This window comes from Delphinus delphis, chromosome 15 (assembly GCF_949987515.2).
Source record: "Delphinus delphis chromosome 15, mDelDel1.2, whole genome shotgun sequence".
NCBI classification, from domain to species: Eukaryota; Metazoa; Chordata; class Mammalia; order Artiodactyla; family Delphinidae; genus Delphinus; species Delphinus delphis.
In genome coordinates, this window is record NC_082697.1 from 73,882,067 (window position 1) to 73,904,271 (window position 22,205).

At 45.5% G+C, this 22,205-nt stretch overlaps 1 protein-coding gene across 4 annotated transcripts in view; it reads left to right on the forward strand.

The window, feature by feature from the left end:
* The window catches only part of TYW1 (tRNA-yW synthesizing protein 1 homolog), a 222,014-nt gene that overhangs the window by 152,063 nt on the left and 47,746 nt on the right, over positions 1-22,205 (forward strand). For 3 of the 4 annotated variants that reach the window (XM_060032199.1, XM_060032200.1, XM_069541418.1), the window contains one exon: positions 3,697-5,471. The exons of the other annotated variant lie outside the window; for it this stretch is intronic. In XM_060032199.1, coding sequence (XP_059888182.1) covers positions 3,697-3,918 — 222 coding nt within the window. In that variant the 3' untranslated portion in view covers positions 3,919-5,471. Of the gene's footprint in view, positions 1-3,696; positions 5,472-22,205 lie in introns of those variants that run through there. 4 annotated transcript variants of the gene reach the window in all.

The window sequence follows — 22,205 nt, forward strand, 5'->3', positions numbered from 1 at the left end:
CCACACACACATTCTCAGCAGCGTGGCATCGTCTAGTCAGGCCATACCATATTGCGCTTGTGGTGTATTTTTGAGATCATCTGTGACCTTTTGAGTTTATTTGTAATTCTGCATAGATTTCCTCTTCCCTTACTGTTGGATTTGAGGAATTCTTGAAGCAGGGTGACCTCATGTCTCAGCATACTTAACCTCAAATTTTGTGATTTGGGGTTTCATTCCTCTGTTTATGCAGCTCCAACTTTCAGCTTTATTTTTGTGCCAATCATACTAAAGTTTGCCCTTTTAGCTTCTGCCTTTTGCTTGGAATATTTTGACTTTTTCTGAGCTATTATTCAACGCGATTATTCTCACATTGTCTTGAGAGGGGGGTATGTGTGGATGCAGTTTTGTCTTAGGGGTTTTATAGCTCAGCGTTAATTTGAGAGTAACCTACAGTTACAGACTTAAGGTTTATGTCCCTTCAAAATTCCTACGTTGAAGTCTTAACCACCCCACCCCACCCCCCCAACCAGTATGGCCATATTTGGGATGGGGTCTCTAAGGCAGCAGTGAAGGTTAAATGAGGTCATAAGGTGAGGCCCTGATCTGATGGGGTTGGTGCCCTTATAAGTAGACACCAGAGCGCCCCCACCGGCATCCTCTGCTTGTGCACATACTGAGAAGATGCCACGTGAAGCCAAAGTGAGAAGGGGGCTGTCTGCTGGAACCTTCACCTTAGGCTTATAGCATCGAGAACCATGAGAAAATTAACTTTTGTGGTTTAAGACACCCAGTCTATGGTATTTTGTTATGCAGCCAGGCAAACTGATACACCAGCCTTCTGTCACATTTACTTGGTCTTCTAGTTTGTTTTTTTAGACATTGGCAGTCCGAGTTGTCAGTTGACAGATATTAGCTTATAGTTGTCATATCCATGCAACTAATTTCTTCTGTTTTAAGCCAGGGTAGAGCTCTGTAGTTAGGAGCCCAGATCTTCAGGCTGCATCAGGTTTAAGCCAGGGTAGAGCTCTGTAGTTGGGAGCCCAGATCTTCAGGCTGCGTTAGGTTTAAGCCAGGGTAGAGCTCTGTAGTTGGGAGCCCAGATCTTCAGGCTGCGTCAGGAGTTAGGAAATCAGTGCAGTGGGTTGCAGCTGGCAGTTTTTAAATGAAATACGTTGCCTATAGTTTTGTGAAAGTTGTGTTTCCAGAGTATGTGTATGTGAATGTGTATACTAGATCAAGATGTAAAATATGTTTCTTACTGTAGGTTGTGGCAAAGAAAAAAGATTTTAAATCTATTGCTGTAGTCCAAGCTAATCTTTTAGTTCCTCTTGGAATATCCATGGCAAGTGATTCTCGTCAGAGTTTGAGGGAAAAGGAAGACCAGAATTGTGGACACTGAGGGTTCAGAGTTCAGACCTAGAGCTCTGAACCCCAAAATGGAAAGACACAGGGAAGAGGAGAACATGGTATCTGTGTAACTCGGCAAGCGAAGCAGGGAACCCCCAGGAGGACTCTTCTTAGTGGGGCCAAGCTCCTGGGGGCTGGCTGTGATTTACCACCTTTCTCTGCATTCCCAGAGCGCGCTCACTGCACACACCATGTTATACTATAACTAGTTTTTAATTGTCTGTGACTGGGCCACGTCCATAGTTGGCACTCCATAAATGTTAGTAGGAGGGAGGAATAAAAGGTAGGCATTGTTATCGGCCTTGTTTTACTGTCATCCGAGTTAATGACATGTTTAATCCTGCACTGGTTGGGAAGTAAGCCCACTTCCAGTCACGTGTGAACGTTGTGCCCTCTATCATGAGTGCACTGTGAACAGAGTCCACACTATTCTATGGAGCCAAGAGCAACAGAATTCCATCCTGTCTCTCAAGATGTCAGGAGAACAGGTGGAAATGTTTTCATTGTATGGACTTCTAGCTTTATTAAGAGAGGTAAGGAGGAAGAGGTTATAATACGTCAGGAATAGTCATGAAACCAGCAGCCTTGGCAGGATGCAGGGGGAACGGGGAAAGTGGCTACGGAAGCAAGTATAATGTGCTCTTTTTGGGCGAGTTCAGGGTGCAGTGAAGGCCTGTGGCAGGGGACTGTCATGGTCGTCTAAAGGGATTCAGGAGGACTTCCCAGAGCAAAGGACATTTATGAAGAGATTTGAGGCTTAAGTAGTAGGTGTTAATCAAACAGAGGTAACAACATAGGAGTCACCAGAGGGGGCGGGTAGCTCATGAGCAGCCTCCAGTTGGAGAGGTGACGTTTAGACGGCATGTCCTAGGTGGTGGCGCTCTATTCTGCTGTAGGCATAGCCATCTACTGCAGCCTGCAGAAGGTGGAAGCAGCCCAAACTGGAATCAGACAGTCAGTCAGCCGGCAGACTGTTGCCGACTTCTAGAAGTGAGGCCCTGCCTTAGGGCAGTGGCAGGATGTGGCCTTGGAAGTACAGCTAAGGAAGAATTGATAAGGCCTGACCATGTTTGGGGTGTAAGCGGCCAGGGAAAGGAGGGACACCTTTGACTCTAGTTTTGAGGTTCAGCACCCGGGGATGACAGTGATTACTTTCCTAGTGGTAGAGAACATTTGAGAGCAGTCAGCCTTGAGAGGGAAAATGGTGGGGAATGTGGATTTTACATGTTGAGTTGTAGAATTCATAGAGCTCTTAGGGCAACTTTTCAAGGAATGGTCTTATTAGAAGAAAATTTTTCATGATTCATAGGTAGACTAAACTTTCCCATTTATGTGGCATCTTTTCCCTTAGAAAGCTCCTAGCTGTTGGGTAAAAAATTAGATGTTATTTAAATACAGCATATTTTAATATTCTAAATCCAGGAACCTAAATATTTTCAATATTTTTCTCAGCTAGGACATGAAATTGTTACTTACCTCGGTTCATAATCAGGTTTTTTTAAAAAACGGTGGCATAACAAAGATTTGTCCATTTATAAATCAAATATCAACGTATTATACATTGACACGATTGAATGCCAAGTGGTTGCTTTGAATTAAAAGCCTTCACAGTTCAATTTGTAGTTCCTTCGGAGCCTCCTCAACTTACATTGTCTTTTCTTCTTTCGGGATCATTATTCTACAGTGACTTTTGAGAAGCAATTTTCTTAAAAGAGTACAAATTGGATTATTCCCCTTTATTGAATTGAAATTCTTAACAGGGCTTTCCGTTAATGAGATATTGTATTCATGTTAGGCTAAAAGGGCTAGTTTGAGTCATTAAGTTAGCATTTCGGAATTAGAAAGGCATCAATTAAAGCTTCACTAATAACTCAAGCAAAATTTAGTAATAAAGGGATTCCACTAGGTGCTGCTAACACAAGCATGAAAACTCATACCAGGGAAAACTGGCAGCAAGAGGAATCGGAATTAGCTTGACACGTGGTAATGCCGAAAACGTCATTAATCTCCTTCCAGTGATACTGCTCAAGATAAACACATCCTTGACTTTCAGTTCTAGGATGTATTCTTTATTCAGCGACTGGGTCTTCCAGGTCCAGCACGGAAGTGGTCCTAAGGGAAAAGAAACTCTCCTTTGACTGTGTATAGAACATTCTGCTTTGATACGGAACCATGTCTGGAGCGCAAAAGAATTTTCTTTAACGTGATAGGGAAAAAGTATCAGGCTCATTTTTGATTTTTTGATGCTTACTTGACATTTTTTATGGGTGTTTTGAGTTCTGACCTGACTACTTTTTTTCTTGCCAGTTTAAGATTGGCAGAGAATGGTGGACGTGGATTGATTACAGCCGCTTCCAGGAGCTCATCCAGGAATATGAAGACAGTGGTGGATCCAGAACTTTCAGTGCCAAGGATTACATGGCCAGAACTCCTCACTGGGCGTTATTTGGTGCCAGCGAAAGAGGCTTTGATCCCAAGGACACAAGATATCAGAGAAAGAACAAATCAAAGGATATATCTGGATGTTGAGATTATCTGAATTTAGGATACCGAAGGACACAAACTGATTGCCCCAGAAGGTTCTCAGACTCCACTGTGATTTTTCCAAGGACAAATTACACAAATTATATTTCACATAGAGAAGGGTATAAGGGGACGCAAGTCACATCCTTAGGCTCAGGAGACAGCAGCCACGCTTTGAGTGCCTGGGACTCAGCCTCACTGTCTCTTTCCAGAACTCAGTCCCTTTTCTGAGTTTACTTCTGAAAGAAAATCATTTTGAGGGGGAAGTACACAACCTTTATTAGTTTTGAATTATAATTAGGAAGACTGCCTAGAATGCCAACCATGGGAGTGTCGTGCAGAGTGAATTTCTGTTCCTTTTCCCCTGTCATGGGCTGTTGGCCTTTGTCAGTTGTACTACCCTGAGGTCAGTGTATCTGCTTCCTCTAAGATCTTCATCCCTTTCTTACATCTTAAGATAACACTTCCTGAAAGTAATTTGTCATAATTCTCAATTATTTTATTTTTTCTCAATTATTTTAAATACTACATAGATTTCTTTAAATATTCATTTAGTACCAACTCTTTAGAAACTGATTTGGATCTAAAACTGTACTAGATCTCATTCCATTCCCATGCAGATTGCCATAGAAAGTAGTATGTGAGCTGGATTAGAGTAAAATCTCTCTTCTGTAAGAGGAATTGTCATATGATGTCACTGAATAATTAGTCTCACAAATTAGTGAAACAATGAGTACAGTTTGTTTTTGGTTTAAAAAGTAAGTGTTTAAGCCTCTCATCACTACACATGTAGCAGGTTTCCATCTTCTTTCACTCTTGTAGCCCTAGCTACTTTCTGCAATCTGTTCTTTAAGTTTCAAGTTTTTTCCTAATTGAAAACATCACTAAATACTCAGTAGTTTTTAAGAAGTATTATAGTTATTTAAAAAATGCCTTTATCCTAAAATTTTAGTAAAATATCTTTTGTGAAGACTTGGACCACACATTTTCTTTTGAGCGCTTATTTTAAAGATGCTTCTAGTCCCATGGTTCTAAGCCCTGTCAGACCCATCTCCTCCTTATATTCCTCCTCTATTCTCTGCTGAAGTAAAGTTCATAATAATATAATCTACTTACTCATGTAGTTGAAAACTGGGCACTGTATTTATTTCTAAGTGATAGAGTCTCTCTGTGCCATAGGATGAAATCAGATGTTCTTGAAGTCACCACATCTTCAAGCATGCGTTCAGTCTCCTGTTGACCCCTGAGACAGACAAGAGATAGGAGTGGTCCAGGCCAGTGAGGCAGGAGCTCACTGAAGCTCAGATGTGTTAATGGTCGTTGAGTAGAGATGGAAAATCTCTATTCAAACCTTAAATTAGAGGAGAGTATTAAAAAGCAAGAGCTCATGCTAAGGAGCGTACAGATGGGGTCCTGTTTGTGACAGCTAACTGGGCACACAGCTGTAGGAAGACCCCTCTGGGGCTGCCGTAAGGAGCAGGGCAGGCGGCAGTGCATGCTGGGCTTTGGACCGTCCCTCAACCTCTTTTTCAACCGGGCAACGCTGCCTTTATTTTTTATGCATTGAGGTTCTGCTCAAGATTTAATGTGAATGAAGATATTCTGTTGCTTCAAAGAAAAAAAAACAAAAGCAAACCTCTCACCACCAGAATGAGCCCTCCTGACTCCATTAACTTTAGGCACATAAATGAGCAGTTTTTCCTCCCTCTGCCACCCAGGAAGTGTTTGCTTTATATTTAAAAAAAAATAACATGGTATATTAATCCCAGTTCACAGTCACAGCAGAAAATTTTAAATGCCTAGGGGAAAAAAATACAGTGGAATCTGGATGAAAAAAATTAAATGTTTGCTGAGCAGTATTAAAGTAGAAGAGATGGGGAAGCTTGAATATTCTTAGAAGGTGAGCTATTTGAAAAATAGCATTCTAGATGTCCAGTGGAAGTTATTGTTGGAGTTTGAGCAAGCGATTCTAAAATTCTGCCGAAAAGCTAGCCAGGTAAGAATAGTTACAAGATTCTAGAAAAATAATTATTCAAGGAAAATTGCTTTACAAGATATTAAAGAATGTTGTCTAAAATAATTCAAACAACATGAAACGAGATCAGCTTCCAAAATGACAGAGTGAGAACCTCAGTGAACTCACTCTCCCTCTAAAACAGTGAAAATATGGGCAAAACAACTAAAATCAAAGAATTTTAGAACTCCAACAGTTTAACCAAAGCTTTGCCGTGAGCTGAAAATCATCTGTTAAGAGAAACTACTGAACCTTAATAAAATTAACAGTTTACTTCTCATCAGAAAGCATGGAGGCCAAAAGGCAGTGGAATGGTATCTTAAAAGAGCTGGAAGAAGAGACTTTCAACCAAAATTTCTATGCCTATTTTAATCTTCCTTCAAAATTAAAGAAGAAATTAAGACATTTTCAGATAAGCAAGAAGTAAAGAATTCATCACCAGCAGACCTGCCTACGAGGAGGAGTCCTCAGGGCTTAATGAAAGTACGTTAGGCTTGAAACCACGTGAAGAAATAAACAGCACTGGTGGAAGTAACTACGTAAGTTTTATAGAAGACAATATAAATGTACTTTTGTTTGTAACTCTCCTATCTGTTTTATAAGATAGCTGCGTAAAGCAATACTTATAAAACTGTATTGATGGACTTAGAATGTATAAAGATGTAATTTGTATGACAGTAATAACATGAAAGAAGTGTGAGGGGAACAGAGGTATATTGGAGCAAGTCTTGACTACCCACTGTTGAAATTAGGTGGGTATGTTTCCAAAGCAGATTTTTTAAAGATGCTAATTGTAATCCCAAGAGCAGCCACTAAGAATAAATTTTAAAAGTTATAGTAAAAAAAATACGATTCTGCTCACAGTTTCAATGTGTGGATTTTCCACCCCCCCACCAAACAGTTCTCCAACACCAGCTGGGTGTCCTGCAGTTTAGCTTAATTCTGACACTGTCTACCTGGAGATAGCATCAGATCCCACAGGTTAAGTGCTCTGCCCCCCAACTTCAGATGTCAGTCACAAGTCCAGGTTGTCACCTGTGCTTCTGACCAACCAGCTATAGATTGGAGGTTCCCGTGGGTTTGATAAATGTGCTAGAGCGGCTGACAGAACTCAGAGAAACATTTTACTTACTAGATTATTGGTTTATTATAGAAGGGTATATATAACTCAGGAACAGCCAGATGGAAGAGATACACAGGGCAACGTACGTGGGAAGGAAGATAGGGCCTCCATGCCTTTTGCAAGCACGCCACTCTCCCAGATCATGTGTTCACCAATCTGGAAGCTCTCCAAACCCAGTCCTTTTGTTTTTTTTTGTTTTTTACATCTTTATTGGAGTATAATTGCTTTACACTGGTGTGTCAGTTTCTGCTTTCTTTTGGGTTTTTATAGAGACTTCATTACATAGGCACGATTGATTAAATCATTGGCCATTGGTGATTGACCTTAATCTCCAGCCCCTCTCCCCTCTCCAGAGGTCCAGGGGTGGTTCTGAAAGTTCGCAACCCTCTAATCACTTGGTTGGTGGCCCTGGCAACGAATCCCCTTCCTTAGGTTACCTAAGGGCTTTCCAAAAGTCGCCTCATTAACATAACAAGACACACATTGTTGTTGTTATTGTTGTCATCGCTTAGGGAATTCCAAGGGTTTTAGGAACTCTGTGCCTGGAACTGGGAGAGAATAAGTATATTTAATAATTTAATATTTATATTTAAATAATGTATATTATTATAAATCACAATATCACAAAGAAATGAGAATTTAAAAGGTACACTAGAAAATATCTATTTAGAAGACAGTAACAAAACGACAAAGATCTAAGACATTCAAAAAACAAATAGCAAAAATGTCAGGAACAAATCTTGCCTTATTGGGTTAGTATATTATGTAAGTAGATTAAATACCCCAATCAAAAGAGGCAGAATGTATTTTTCTTTTAAATCCAATTATATGCTGTTTGCAATAGACACACTTTACATTCAAAGACTAAAAGGATCGAGAAAGGTATACCATGGAAGCAGTTACCAAAAGAGAGCTAGAGTGGTTTTACTAATATCAAAAAAATAGACTTTAAGACAAAAAAAAAATTGTTAGTGGGGACAAAAGGGACATTTTATAATGATAAATTGTAATTATTTTAATTATTTATAATTACACCTTACTAGAAAGATGTAATGATTTTAAACATGCATGGACCTAACTAACAACAGAGCCCCAAAATATGTGAAGTGAAACCTGACAGAGTTGAAAGGAGATGATTCAGTAGTAATTGGAGACTTACATAACCCACTTACAATAATGGATAGAGCAACTAGGCCAAAGCCCAAAAAGGAAGTAAGAGATTTGAGCAACACTATAAACCAAGTACACCTGAAGGCCTCCATAGGACGCTCCACCAGCAACACATTATTCTCGAGTGCCATGGAACATTCTCCAGTATAGACCATATGTAAGATCATAAAACAAGTCTCAGTAAGTTTAAAAGGATTGAAATTATGCAAAGTATAGTCTCTGACCAATGGAATGAAATTAGAGATCATTAGAAATCAACAGCAGAAGAAAATTTGGGAAATTCATAAATATGTAGCAATTAACCAACGTCCTAAACAAACAATGGGTCAAAGAGGGAATCACAGGGAAATTAGGAAAGACTTTTGAGATGAATGAAAATGAAAACACAACATACCAAAACTTATGGGATGCTGCTAATATAGTGCTTAGAGGGAATTTTTTTTTTTTCCTTCGATACGCGGGCCTCTCACTGTTGTGGCCTCTCCCTTTGCGGAGCACAGGCTCCGGACGTGCAGGCTCAGCGGCCATGGCTCACGGGCCCAGCCGTTCCGCGGCATGTGGGATCTTCCCAGACCGGGACATGAACCCGTGTCCCCTGCATCGGCAGGCGGACTCTCAACCACTGCGCCACCAAGGAAGCCCTGCTTAGAGGGAATTTATAACTGTAAATGCCTACATTAAAAAGAAGATACATCTCAAATTAATAACCTTCCATCTTAAGGAACTAGAAAAAGAACAACTAAACTCAAAGTGAGCTAAAGGAAAAAAATAATAAACACTAGGGGCAGAAATAAATAAAAGAAAGGAAAGAAAAGCAAAAGAAAAAATTAGTGAAACCAGAAGTTGGTTCTTTAAAAAAAAAAATCAACAAAATTGGCAGACCTTTAGCTAGACTCACCAAGAAAACAGGAAGATGCAAAGAGCTAAAATCAGCTATGAATGCACAACTTTCTGAATATACTGAAAACTATACTATACACTTTAAATGAGTGGATTTTAAGGTATATGAAATATATCTCAATAAAGCTTTTTTTAAAAAAGCACAGAGGCAAACCTTAACGTTTATGAAAAGCAGTATAGGATATAAGATAAGGAATATAGGATAAATCAATGGAGATTTGGGAGAAAAATTATGCAGTTTTGGTCTTTATACTAAATAGCAAAAAGAGTCAAATGAAACAAAAAGCTCAGAAGAAACCTTGGGTGACGAAGGCCTTTCTGGACCAATGGCTTTCCAACTTACTCATGCATCAGAGTCACTCGGAGGGCTTGTTAAAACATATTTGTGGACCCCACTCCAGAGTTTCTGATATAGTAGGTGTGCAATGCAGAAGAATTTGCTTTTCTAACAGGTTTCTGGGTTATGCAAATGCTGCTAAGAGACCACACTTTCAGAATCCCTTGTAGATATAAAAACAATGTAAGAGATCTAAGGACAGGGGAAGAAGAACACTGCAGGTAGAGGACTGAGCATGCTCAAAGGCCATGTGGGGAAGGGTTGTGGCACATTTGAGTAGCTGTAGGAAGGCCTCAGTGGCTGGAGAATGCAGCAGAAGATGTAGGAGAAGACCAGGCCACGCAGGGGAACCAGGAGAACATAACAGTGATGACTCAGGGAGATACAGGCCAGTCTAAGCCCTAAGAGCAATTATGCAAAGGAACAGCATGATTAGATGTGCATCTTAAGAAGATCACTGTAGCTTTGCGTTAGATAATGGCCTGGAAAGACCAAAAGCGAAGGGGATGAGTTGGTAGGTGTTCTTGTAGAACAGGCCAGAAGTGATGGCCCAGGTGGTAGCATTTGTGCAGTGCACGCCCCTGCATGCTGACCCTGGTGGTTGGAATGGAGGGCAGTGGGTAGATTTGAAAGAGACCTTAGGAGGAAACACTGGTGGATCTGGCCACAATTTGGCTAGATGGGGGTGGGGGAGTGTGGCATGTGGGCAGGCAGGAGGGATGAGTCGTCAAGGATGACTCCTGGGTTTCTGGCTTGAGAACAGGAGAGAGGATGGTGGTGCTCTGTAGGCTGAGACTGGAAGAGGGCCAGGCCTGTGGGAGATCCTGAGTTCATTTGTGGACAGGTAGGCTTGGAACTGCCCAAAATTTCCAAGGGGAAGGTCAAGCCAGCGGTCAGGCATACAGGTCTGGGGTGGAAGAAATGTGTGAATCATCATGGTGTAGGTTATACTTGGAGCCTTAAGGAGGGCGGAGGTCATCTTCGGAGAGCGTATAAAATGAGGAGGAGGGGCCATGTCTCCAGGAACTCTAGCAGGTAGGAGTGGGACAGGGAAAGAAGTCCCCTGACAGCTTCAACAGGGGAGACATTAGAGTAACCAGGCCTGTGGAGTCACAGAAACCTGGGGGAGTTGGGGGGCGGGGACAGATCAAGAAAAGACTGGAGAACAGTTCCAGAGGCCAGTGAGAAGTGAGCCAAAGAGGATGACAGCAGAACATCCCTTGCATAGGGGTCCTTATCAATACTTGTAGTGCAGTGCTCGCACCAGTGAAAGTTTTTAATGACAGAAGATGTTTATGATATAACGCTAAGTTTAAAATACAGAATACGAAATCGTAGTTATCACCGTAATTATATAAAAATCCTATGTATGAAGCAACATATAAATGGATATGTATTATCTTAATTAGCACAATAAAAGGTATGAGGGAATGTGTTTTCTACCTTGTAGAGTCAGACTCTAAGCCTTTTCCTTAAATAAGATCCTGAAGTTGGAATTCAGCCTATAGTTGGAGTTAAATATATTCAAAACTGCATATTTTGTCAGCTGAAAGATTCGTCTTTTTTTGTTTTTCTTTGTGTGCTGGGTTGCTTTTCTCACTTTTTATTTAAATACAGATTGATGAACCCCTCCCCGGGCACCGTTGATTTAATCTAAGTCGGCAGTGACTAATCTTGTTGGCTTTTAGCCTGCTTGGTGTTTTTGTCCTTTACTGATTTCCTTTCATTCATTATGAATAAAGTACGCTACTCTCATGACTAGGTTTTGAAGCTGTTTGGTACCGTGTTGTAAATTTCACTGCCTTTTCTGGAGAAAAAGACCCTCTTGTTTGGAAGGAACCCTAGCGTGTTTAGATTTCTCCTCACCGATTCCAAGAATTCCAGCTTAGATGTTAGAGAAAGAGAACTTATAGTGGCCGCAGACCTCAGTCTAAGGCAGGGTGTGTTTGCAACGGGCAGTGAGGGAAGCTGTCAACTTCCGGGTGAGACAGGAGCATGTATTTGTGCAAAATCGGAGCAGGCAGACATCTTGTGATTCCTTCTCTAGTTTCTGAGAATTCTCATCAAGACCCTGTGAAGCTCCAGCTAATGCTTTCACTTTTCTCTCATTGAGGAAGTGAATTAATTGTGCAGCTATTAACTGGCTCTCATTGAGGACTACTAGATTTGTACTCTGATTGCTGGCTAAGGAGAAGTGGGGAAAAAAATCACTTGGACTGTTGAAAAATGGAACTTTTTTTTTTCAGCAACTGGTCCCTCCCCTCCCCGTTCCTGCCAGGAGGAGCTGCAGTTTCCTGATCTGCCCCCCACTCAGGCAGGAAGAGGGCCTGGGATGTCCCCCAATGTGGGACCCCGGCTCACGGAGGGATTAGGAAATGCCAGTCTCACCGTGTTCACACCCCCCATCTGCCCCCAGAGAAGGGGGAAGTGAGGCCACAGAGAGGAGGGCTCAGGAGCATCACGCTGGAGCAGCGGGGCAGAAGGGCTTCATGAGATCATGCCAGCAGGGTTCAGCTCACCCAAGCACTGCACTGGGGGAGTTCGGCACATCTGGCTTGAGCAGGGGAGCCCTGAGGTCAGGTTGTGGTGTCTGAAGGGTGCGGGGTGGCCTTGGAACTCTTGCCACTTACCTGCCGCGCACAGAATAGGGATCCCTGGGGGCAAGGCTTTAAGGCACCTGGCACATTTCTTGCCAGGACCTTGGGCTCCTCTGACTAGTCTCTGACCCGGCCCCTTCCCAGGAGACCAGAAGTCAGCACTTCCTTTGTGCCACAGTCTGAGCCCCAGTGTGGGGCTGGGAACTGGGATTCAGGTCTGAAGAGCAAGGCCTCATGAGTCTGCTGGGCAGCACAGGTGGGGAAGGCGCAGCTCTGAGGCCACGGGAGCAGGTTCCTGGCAAGTGTGTGCTGTATCTTTGGGGTTGGAGTGTTTGGCGTGGCAGATGGAACCCAGCGGCGTTCCTCTGGGGGCTGTGCTCTCCTTAGCCCCCAGCCTGCACACGGTGCTGGGGGGGACACATGATCAGAGAAGGAATACCTGGCCATTTATTGAGAGCCCTTCCTACTGATAACCGGAAAAGCTTATCAAAACTCCAGGCTCTTGTTCAACTCATCCAAAAGAATTGGGGCAAGGAACACAAAACACAAAGGAAGAAACACACACACACACACACACACACACACAGACACACACACACACGCACACACTGAGGCTGAGGAGCAAAGAAAACAAAGAAGCAGGTTATGGAGGCAAAGAACACACTTAGAGAAGAGTGCGGGCGTCCTCATGAGCGAGGGGTGCACTGCAGGGTTATTTATTTATTTAAAAAAAATATATTTGTTCGTTTATTTATCTTTTTATTTTTGGCTGCATTGGGTCTTCCTTGCTGCACACGGGCTTTCTCTAGCTGCAGTGAGCCAGGGCTACTCTTCATTGCAGTGGCTTCTCTTGTTGCAGAGCACGGGCTCTAGGAGTGCGGGCTTCAGTAGTTGTGGCACATGGCTCAGTAGTTGTGGCTCGCGGGCTCAGTAGTTGTGGCTCGCGGGTTTCAGTAGTTGTGGCACGCGGGCTCAGTAGTTGTGGCTCAGAGGCTCTAGAGTGCAGGCTCAGTAGTTGTGGCGCATAGGCTTAGTTGCTCTGCAGCATGTGGGATCGTCCCGGACCAGGGATCGGACCCGTGTCCCCTGCATTGGCAGGTGGATTCTTAACCACTGCGCCACCAGGAAGTCCACTGCAGGGTAATTGATTCACCCTTTTATCTTATTTTACCCCTTTGAATGGATGGGGGTCTTTTGATTAGGGGTAGATTATTCATTGAGGGGAGGGTTGAGGTGGGGCCTGGATTGTACCAGGTTGCATCAGCGCATTTGTCTCCTGAAGCCACCGCATATGTGCTCTAAGAGCTGTTTTCCCTTCAGTTGTCCCTTAGTAGTCTAGTGGCCACACGTGGAAGGTTGTACAGGGTCATTAGCAACCTGTGCATTTTTATTGCACATGCTCCACGGTTTCCATGGTCAGAGTTTCTTGTGCAGATGCTACAGAGGTTCTGTTTTAGATGCCGTTCCTCCACACGTCATGGCCTCATTAAGTGCAAACCAAGGAGGTGCCTTTGCCTTCTGCCTAATACCTATGCACGAGGAGGCTGTCCTTGGGCCCGGGCCTGTCTTTCCTGCCTGACTACATGCCAGGCTCTGTGCAGGACCTCTGCCTCCAGGCTGGGGGGTTAAATGGCAGGCACTGGTCAGAGCTGTAACTCCCTGCCTCACCCCAAACTCCGCCTCCCTCCTTCTGTCTAGCCAACAGACAGCCTGCCCGAGTGGAAATTCTCAAATGCACATCTGACCATGTCCCTTCCAAAACCCTCCCATTCCTCCTTTAAGCCCGTTGTCAAGTCCACACTCCTCAGCCTGACACACCTCACCACCGGTCCTGTGGAATAGCTCGTGCCGCTGCTTCCATCTCTAATTCCCATCCTTTCCTCCATCCCCCTGACCGGCTCCTGCTCAGCTTCTAAATTCAGACTTTTGAGTTTGCAGTTAACCTCATTCAGATGATTTCATTGGCTTGCTCGTTGAAGTACACGTTGGCCTTAAGTTTTTTCACCCAAGGCAACTTAGCACAGAGCTTTTCAACACATTTCCAGAACTCCTAGACTTTGAGCATCTTATTGAGTAAGATATTACCCTGGTGGCAGTGCATCCTTATTCGTATCGCCCTTTCTTCAGGATCAGAGCCTTGGCTGTGATGGTCCCCAAAGGACAGGAGCCATACCGAGCAGGTTCAAGTGGCTTAGACGCACATGCTCAGGAGTTCTGACCTCTGGGTTTATGCTCAAGCCACAGAACATTATTGATCACTCTGTACTTTACTTGAAATGATTGACAGTTGGTAACAAAACATGAGCAGTATTTTCATGTTTGATTTTTAGGTCGTTTTGTCCTCTCATTTTTCTAAACTGGTACTAGACGGAAAAAGATGTTTATACTATAGAATCCCGAACTGCTGTCATGGCATGAAAGCATGTAGCAGTCAGCATGCTCTCTGCTACCAGTAACAAAGTTAGTGGTTTTGAACTAGTGGTTTCAAACAGTAGGGATTTTTATTGCCTCATATAAGCAATCTGGAAGTAGGTGGTTTCCAGGTTGAATCTAGGGATGAATAATCGAAGACCCAGGCAGTTTCCAAGCTTTCCACCACACCCTTTAGGACATGTTGACTTTCGTTTTCAGACTGTTGCCCCATGGTCTCAAAATGGCTGCCAAAGTTCCAGGCATCACATTCTCTCACAGTTGTGTTCAAAGCCTGGAAGGAAATGGATGAGGAAGAGAGCTCTCCTCTATTGAGTTGCTCTATTAATCAAAAAGGGAAAAACCCCTTAGAGACTTCTCTTTAAGTCTATTAACCATAAATGGGTCAGTTGACAACCTCCAATTGCAAGGGAGGGGGAGAGCACAAGCATCTGGCATTTTCAGCCTCTAGTGTGGGAGGTAGGTACTATTAGGAGCGAAGAAGGTGGACAACAACTCCACCTGCCGCAAAGAATATATATCTTGTGTGTGTAGTTCACCAACACACCAAACAGGTATGGAGCACCTGCTGAGGGCCAGGTTCTTGCTCTGGGTGCTGGAAGAGGAGCTTCACATTGTAAGACTCGGTCCCTGCCCTGTCCAGGAGAAAAGCAATACCCTTGAGCCAGAGATTAAAAATCAGCAAATTAAATGCAAAGTAGTCTTAGAACCTGGGAGTAGGACTGAGAAACTAGCTTTGTCTTGGAGAATGGAGAGCTTCATGGAGGAGGTGACATTTGAACTGTGTCTTGAAGGATGAATGGGAGTTTACCAGAGGAAGAAGGCAAGTAAAGGCCATTTCCGTCCAAAGGGCAGCATGGGCAGATTCAGAGCTCTGAAAAAGCCTGCTTTTGTTTTACTGATCGCCACCTCTTCCACCACCACCCCGGCTCTGAAGGAGAGCCACCCTTAATCAGAGCTGAGCCTCACGGCCCATTTGGTTGTTCTGAGAGCAGCAGTGATGAGTGCTCATTCCACTCGGGAATTCTTCATTCAGAGACCTGCAGTGGGTGGTGTGGGCTGCTCTGTGGGGCGTTTATTCTTTGTTCAGCCCACGGTGACACCCTGACTTTTGGGGTATGCACGGGTCCTCACCCACCGTATGGGGGAGTGTCTGGTGGAGGCTATGCTCTTAGTCTCCCCTTGCCCCTCCTGGCCCTGAGATTGGCCATATGACCCTGAACTAGGGCAGTGGCTATGCCCGCCCCCCGGGTCTGGTAATGGGTCCGGATGTGAGCGGGACCGATGGAAGGCCTTCCCTGGATTTCTTCAAGTCAAGCCTGCGGAGGCTGATCTGAGAGACGGAGCCCGTGTCCTGCCAGGGCTCGATGCCTGTATCCAGGTGTCCCTCTGCACAGCTTCCCCACGCGCCACCCTTATGGGGAGCGACAAGTCACGTCTTTCACTTGGGTTCATTGGAGCTGGTTTTATCACTTGCAGTAAAGTCTTGGCTAATCTAGTAGCACATCACTAGCGGAAGCCCACTGGCTGCCACCTGGCTGCCGCCTCTCCTGGTAATATCCCTGACCCAGAGAGGCCTTCTCTTCTGTCCTGCTGAGGCTGGTTGGAGGAAGATGTCCTGTGAGGCCTGGCTCAGCAACTTCTCTCCCATTTCTCTGGGGCCTTCCCTCTGTGGCTCCTTTCACTCCAAGCCAGCCCCGTGGCTCCTGTGACCCCAGCAGCCCAGGGCTGCCATGCTGCAGGCCCGTGTCATCCCACAGCTACGTGAGCATGCATGCTGCAGCTGGAGCCTGTACAGATGATAAAACTCTCTCCACCTTTCACTCCTTGGGACACACACACCTTCCCCTGGGCCTGGGGACCCTCTTCTTGGGTTCTTTCTTGCTCCTTTGCCTTGGGTGCCTCTGTCTGGGTCTGTCTGCTGCTGACGCGCTGTGTGCAGGCCGTTAGGTAGAGCCCTACCCGGCTCTTGTTTTAGAGGCCTATTATCTTAATTCCCAAAGCTTTCACAGGGAACAGGCAGCAAATACGGCAGCGGCAGCATGCACTCTGCCTGCCTCCTAATTATGGCAGTTCATGACTCAGAATCTCAAACTGGTCATTTCTTTGGCCACAGACAGCATCCCGTCCCACTCTTCCCTGCATCCCTTCCGAAAGAGTCAGCCCATCGTTCCAGGAGGAGGGGATGCTGTTGCAATTCATCATGGTACAGATACTACCGTGCGGGGTGGAATAGCGATGCTGTCTGCAGCAGGGCAGGGCATGAAGGGAGGAATAAAACGTACTTCATTAAGAGAAAATTGCATCAAGCCCTCATCCCCGCATGCTCATTTTACTGTGCTCTGTTTACCAAAGCTCATGTGGGCTTATTTAATTTTATTGGAAAATAAGAAAATGCCCCCAAAAATCACTGCCTCACACGAACACGCCTAGCAATAAAATAAAGTGTGTGTTTATAATGCTTTTAGATTTTCTCTCATTAACAGGCCACTTCCCTGACCCGGTGGGATCTGCACACTGTGGGGATGGGGAAACAGGCATCGGGGTATTTGTGCGTGTGCAGGGCAGGCCCCTTTCTCCTGGGGGTGCCGAGGCCTCCGCCGTCCTCCCTCTATGGTTAAAAAGCTTTCAAACGGTCTCTATTTCATGAACCCTGACCCCGTCCCTCATTGTTTCATGTTCCCCCTAAACAACAACTGGAAATTTTTGTGTGAAATCAAGCTTCGTTTTTCCCATCCCCTGAGGAATACAAAGTCAGGCAAGGAGAAGAAACCCCCTTTGTCACCTCCAGTTAGTTTCCTGCGTTGTCTGCTCCAGCCACACGACCAAATCCGCTTCAGCGAAGTCCCCGGTGACGCCTCAACCTCAAAGCTAACAGATGCCCCCCTTCATCCCGCCTGACTCTCTAGCTTTTGGTCCCAGGACCACTTCGCTCTCACCTCCCCCTCCCGGCGTCCTGCCGGCACCTCCTGCCCGCCATGGTGATTCTCGCCCTGGCTTTCCATCTCCCTGTTCCTCTCCACCCCACACCCTGTGACCTCAGCCTTCCCGCCTGGCCCTCTGAGTCTGTATCACTTCCACGTGGATGGCCCCAACCCCGGGTTCTCTTCTGAACCACAAGCCTGTTTATCCAAGTGCCTTTGCGGTTCCCTCACCTTGAGTCCCCTCCCAGCCCCGCCTTTTCCTGCTTGCCTGTCCCTTCAACACACGGTCAAGGTAGTAGGGCCCCTCAGAGGCCCTCTGTGCTCCCACCCGAAGGAACCGCCCCTTTGTTTGTACACGATTCTTTTTTTGGGGGGGGGGCGCGCAGCATGTGGGACCTTAGATCCCCGACCAGGGATTGAACCCGTGCCCCCTGCATTGGAAGGGTGGAGTTTTAACCGCTGGACCACCAGGGAAGCCCCTGTACATACTTCTAATATTGTCCATTGCCCATGGGTTGTCTTTTATTGATCTAAATGTTTGCCTCCCCTCCCCCACCCAGACATGACCCCCAGCGGTAGTCTGAGGCGCCGTCACCTTCCTGGGCAGTGCCCGGCTCTGGGCAGGCCCCTTGCGAAGCCATTATCGCCTGCCGAAGAATCACCATGGGCATTATTTCCTTTAGCAAACTCACCAAATAACAGATTGCTAACTGTCCTCCTTCCCTTCCCTTCCCTCCTATTCAGGCAGTTCTGAGAGCCCTAATATCTCACAAATCCTTCCTAATGGCCTCATTTATAAAATCATTCTCTTTTTTAATAAGTCAGGGGTGACTTGCCATGTCTATTCTTAATGGCCTCTTTCAAAATGCCTTGGCACCTCTTTGGGTTTTCGAAAGGCCCTGAGTGGTTTTCTGAGTTTAGCGGCACCAGTTTTTCCTTTTAAGGTATACCCGTCTGCAACAAGAACATTTCTGAATGACTCATAATTTCTATATCGCGGTTTTCTTCCAGTGGATTCAAAATATTTTGTACCTTTGATACTTTTGCCCTGATATGCGGTGTCAGCAGACCAGGGCCCCCTTTCAAGTGACTGTGGCTGCCTGGGGGCTGCAGTAGTTTATACGATTTGTCCACATACTCACTGCCTCTCTCTGGGCCCATCACTTCAGCAACCTCCCTGGTGCCTCCTCTATGGGAGGGGTGGACGCCCCTCCTGTCCCGCTGGCTTCAGGCTGGGCTGTTGGACTTACTTTGGCCAGTGGTATGTGATCAGATAAGACATCCAACGTAGCCCAGCAGAAGTTTGAAGAACCAGTGTGTGTTTCTACCCGCTCTTTTCCTTCCTCCTTTGCCAAGAAAATGGCCTGTCCCCTTCTGCTCACCTCCCTAGAATGATGAAGACACTTGGACCAGAGCCCCAGCCAAGCAGCAGAAGTTTGTGGTTATAAGCTCCTGCGGCTTTGGAGTCGTCCATTGCTACAGCACAACAGGGCAAAAACGGACTGATACAGATGCTCTTGGTCACTCAGAGAAGACAGAGATTTATATGTTGAAAACTCTAAGGAGATTTTCTTACTAGCCCATTGGATCATGGGACACCTGCTAGCTTGCTTTTTTAAAAGGAGTGCATTTTGGAGAAGACTCATTAAACCTTCAAAACCTTCATTTCCCATTGTGATGTTACCATCTCCCAGTTTTAGCGTCCATTCCTCCCATCACCATAGCAACACACATTCGGGGACAGGAGCTGGAAAATCCTCGAAAAGGATTGGGGGGGGCAATTTTCAATTCCTCCTTGGACCTCAGAAACCTCATCTTATCTTCTGTAGCTTTATTATCTCAGGTAAAGATGAAGGCAGAATGTTCTAAGACAAAGGGGGTCTGCTCAAGTATAAGGAAATGTTGCCGTTCCTGCCCCTGGAGGAGGAGGAGAGGAAAGATTACTCAGAGCATGCTCCACTGCAAGGGAATGGCATATATGGGGCTCCAGAAGAGCTCCCCCAAATCCAGCTGAGTTGCACTCCACCGCCTCCAGGTGGTACTTTGCTGAGGATGTGTCTTTTTTTTTTTTATTCTTTTATTTTTCAGAGTGAACAGACAAAGCCTTTATAAAATGTGTGAGACGGTTCAGAACTAAGATGAACTTTACACGGGAGCAATAACAAAACACGAGGATTATGATGCTTTCAATAGACATTATGAAAAAGCAAAGAAATCAATGCGTGTGAAAGAACACTGGAACAGATTGCATTAAAAACCTCAAAGGGCTGTGATTCCTTCGCTCAGAAGAGCCGCGGGACGGCGAGGGGCCGAGCGCAGCAGAGCAGGGGCAGCGCCGGAGCGAAGGGCGGGCAGCGCTGCCAGCCTGAGGATGTGTCTTGATTGGGAGTCTGCCCTGTGTGTCACTAGGATCACCTACATCTTGGAACCCGGCAACCCCAGATGCTCTGATGAATCGTGTATTTTGAGGTCCTTACATCTAAACCGGTGCAAACAGCTTATAACTCTGTCAGGATCTGGCAAGTGTATCCTCTCTTTCTTATATGGAAGCCTGAGTTTTGGTTGTCAATTCATTTCACCAAAGAGATAACACAAGAATTTTTTTTTTCACCTGAATTTTTTATTTTTATCCTCTTATAATCCCTTTATTGTTAAATGATATCTTTTTTATTTATTTTTAATTTACTTCTTATTGAAGTATAGTTGAATTACAATGCATTAATTACTGCTATACAGAAAAGTGACTGTTATACATATATATATATATACATTCTTTTTCATATTCTTTTCCATTATGGTTTGTCCCAGGATATTGAATATAGTTCCCTGTGCTACACAGCAGGACCTTGTTGTTTATGCATTCTATATATACCAGTTTGCATCTGCTAATCCCAAACTCCCGATCCAACCCTCTCCCACCCCACCTGAATTTTTTAAAAGAGAAGATACAACGCTGGGCTTTGGAAATAAATGTCCTGGTAACTTTCCACGCTTACACCTGACTCAGAACCAAACCAGGGCAGATGGGAGCAATGACCTGTATCTGTGCCATGTGTGTGCATCCTGGTCTGGAGAACTTGGCTTTGAGACCCAACAGGAGGGCCTCAGCAACATGGGCCTGCAGGGTAGGGAGGTAGGTGTACCAGTCAGGGTTCTCAAGAGAAAGAGAATCAGTAGGAGGTTAGACATTTTGATTAAAAGAAGTTATTTCATGCAATTATGGGGCCTGAGAAGTCCTACAGTCTGCCATCTGCAAGCTGGAGACCCAGGAAAGTGATGGTAAAATTCCGTCTGAGTCTGAAGATCTAGAAACCACGGGAGCCAGTGGTGTAAATCCCAGTCCAAGGTCAGGAGAAGGTGAAATAAAATACTCCAGCTGAAGCACTGAGGCAGAAAAGCAAAAGGGGGTGAAGTCCTCCTTCCTCGCCGTTTGGCCCTCAATAGCTTGGGTGATGCCAACCCACACTGGGGAGGGTTGATCTCCCTTACTGAGTCCACTGATGCAAATGCTAATCTCATTGGAAACAACCTTTTATGGGGCATTCCCTGGCGGTCCAGGGGTTAGGACTTGGCGCTCCCACTGCCAGGACCTGGGTTCGATCCCTGGTTGGGGAACTAAGATCCTACAAGCCGCGTGGTGAGGCCAAAAAAAAAAAAAGGAAACCTCATAGAGACACCCAGAAATAACGTTTCACCTGGGCGTCCTGTGGCCAGTCAAGTGGACACAACATTAACCATCACAGGAGGGAAGCCAGAAGCAGCCCCCAAGCCTGGCCCCAAAGGATGGCACGTGAAGAAATGCCAGCAGCCTGAGAGGACGTGGGAAACAGAATCACACCCAGGGAGGCCCGATGGAGCCGGGGGCACACAGCCCGGGATAGGGGTACAGAGACCTCCTCAGTGTGATCTCAGGGTCATCCCTTATTAGCCAGACTCTCACCAGCACCTGGAACGAGAAGGGAGAGTTGGAAAAGAACCTGAGGAAGGTGGGTGGCAGGAGTGGGCAGGGGCCAGTGCCTTATTGGAGCAGGGCTGGATTTTTAGTAGGACCTTCCGGGAAACTAAGGCAGACTTCCGGCAGCCAGTTGTGCGCTGGACGAACGAACTGGGGAGGGTTGGGGGAGGGCCCTGTGACTTGTGAGCTTTGGGGCCCCCAAGGCTGCCCCCAGAAAGTTGAGACACAGGTTCTGGTGGAACGACCCCTTCCAGCCTCCCTGGCTGTCACAAGGTCTTCGCAGATTGCACGGGAGGGAGCCTGCCGCCCCGCAGCCCCCCTCAACTCAGCCGCTTGTTTCTCTCTCCCACGCTGGCGATGGCATCTGACAGTTTCACTCTCTTGGGCTGTTAAGATGTTCATTTCCTCTCAGGTATAAATGGAAATTAGAGGAAATAAAATGCCCTAGAATTATTTGATGTTTTTCTGATTTGATTCCCAACAGCCCTCTGAACCTAATCATCTCATTGCTGCCACAGAAGGAAACATGAGAGTGCTGCTGGAGGATCTGGTCTCTGTCCTCTCCTTAGACCCCGCAAACCAAAGCTCCCCCTTGAGAGAGAACCTGTCCTGTTTTATCACAAATATGTGGATTCCCAGAATGAACTGAAAGACACTGAGTAATTCTGAAGGAATACTAAGAGAACTGTGTTCCTGTTTATGATCAATTTCTATCAGTTTCCTCCCGTCTCTTTCCCTGGGGGGAGACATCTGCAGGAAGCTTCATTCAAGAGTCACAGCCATCATGGTGCTTTGAGCATCGTGAGGTGGGCAGTAGTTCCATTTTATGAGTCTCCTTGAATA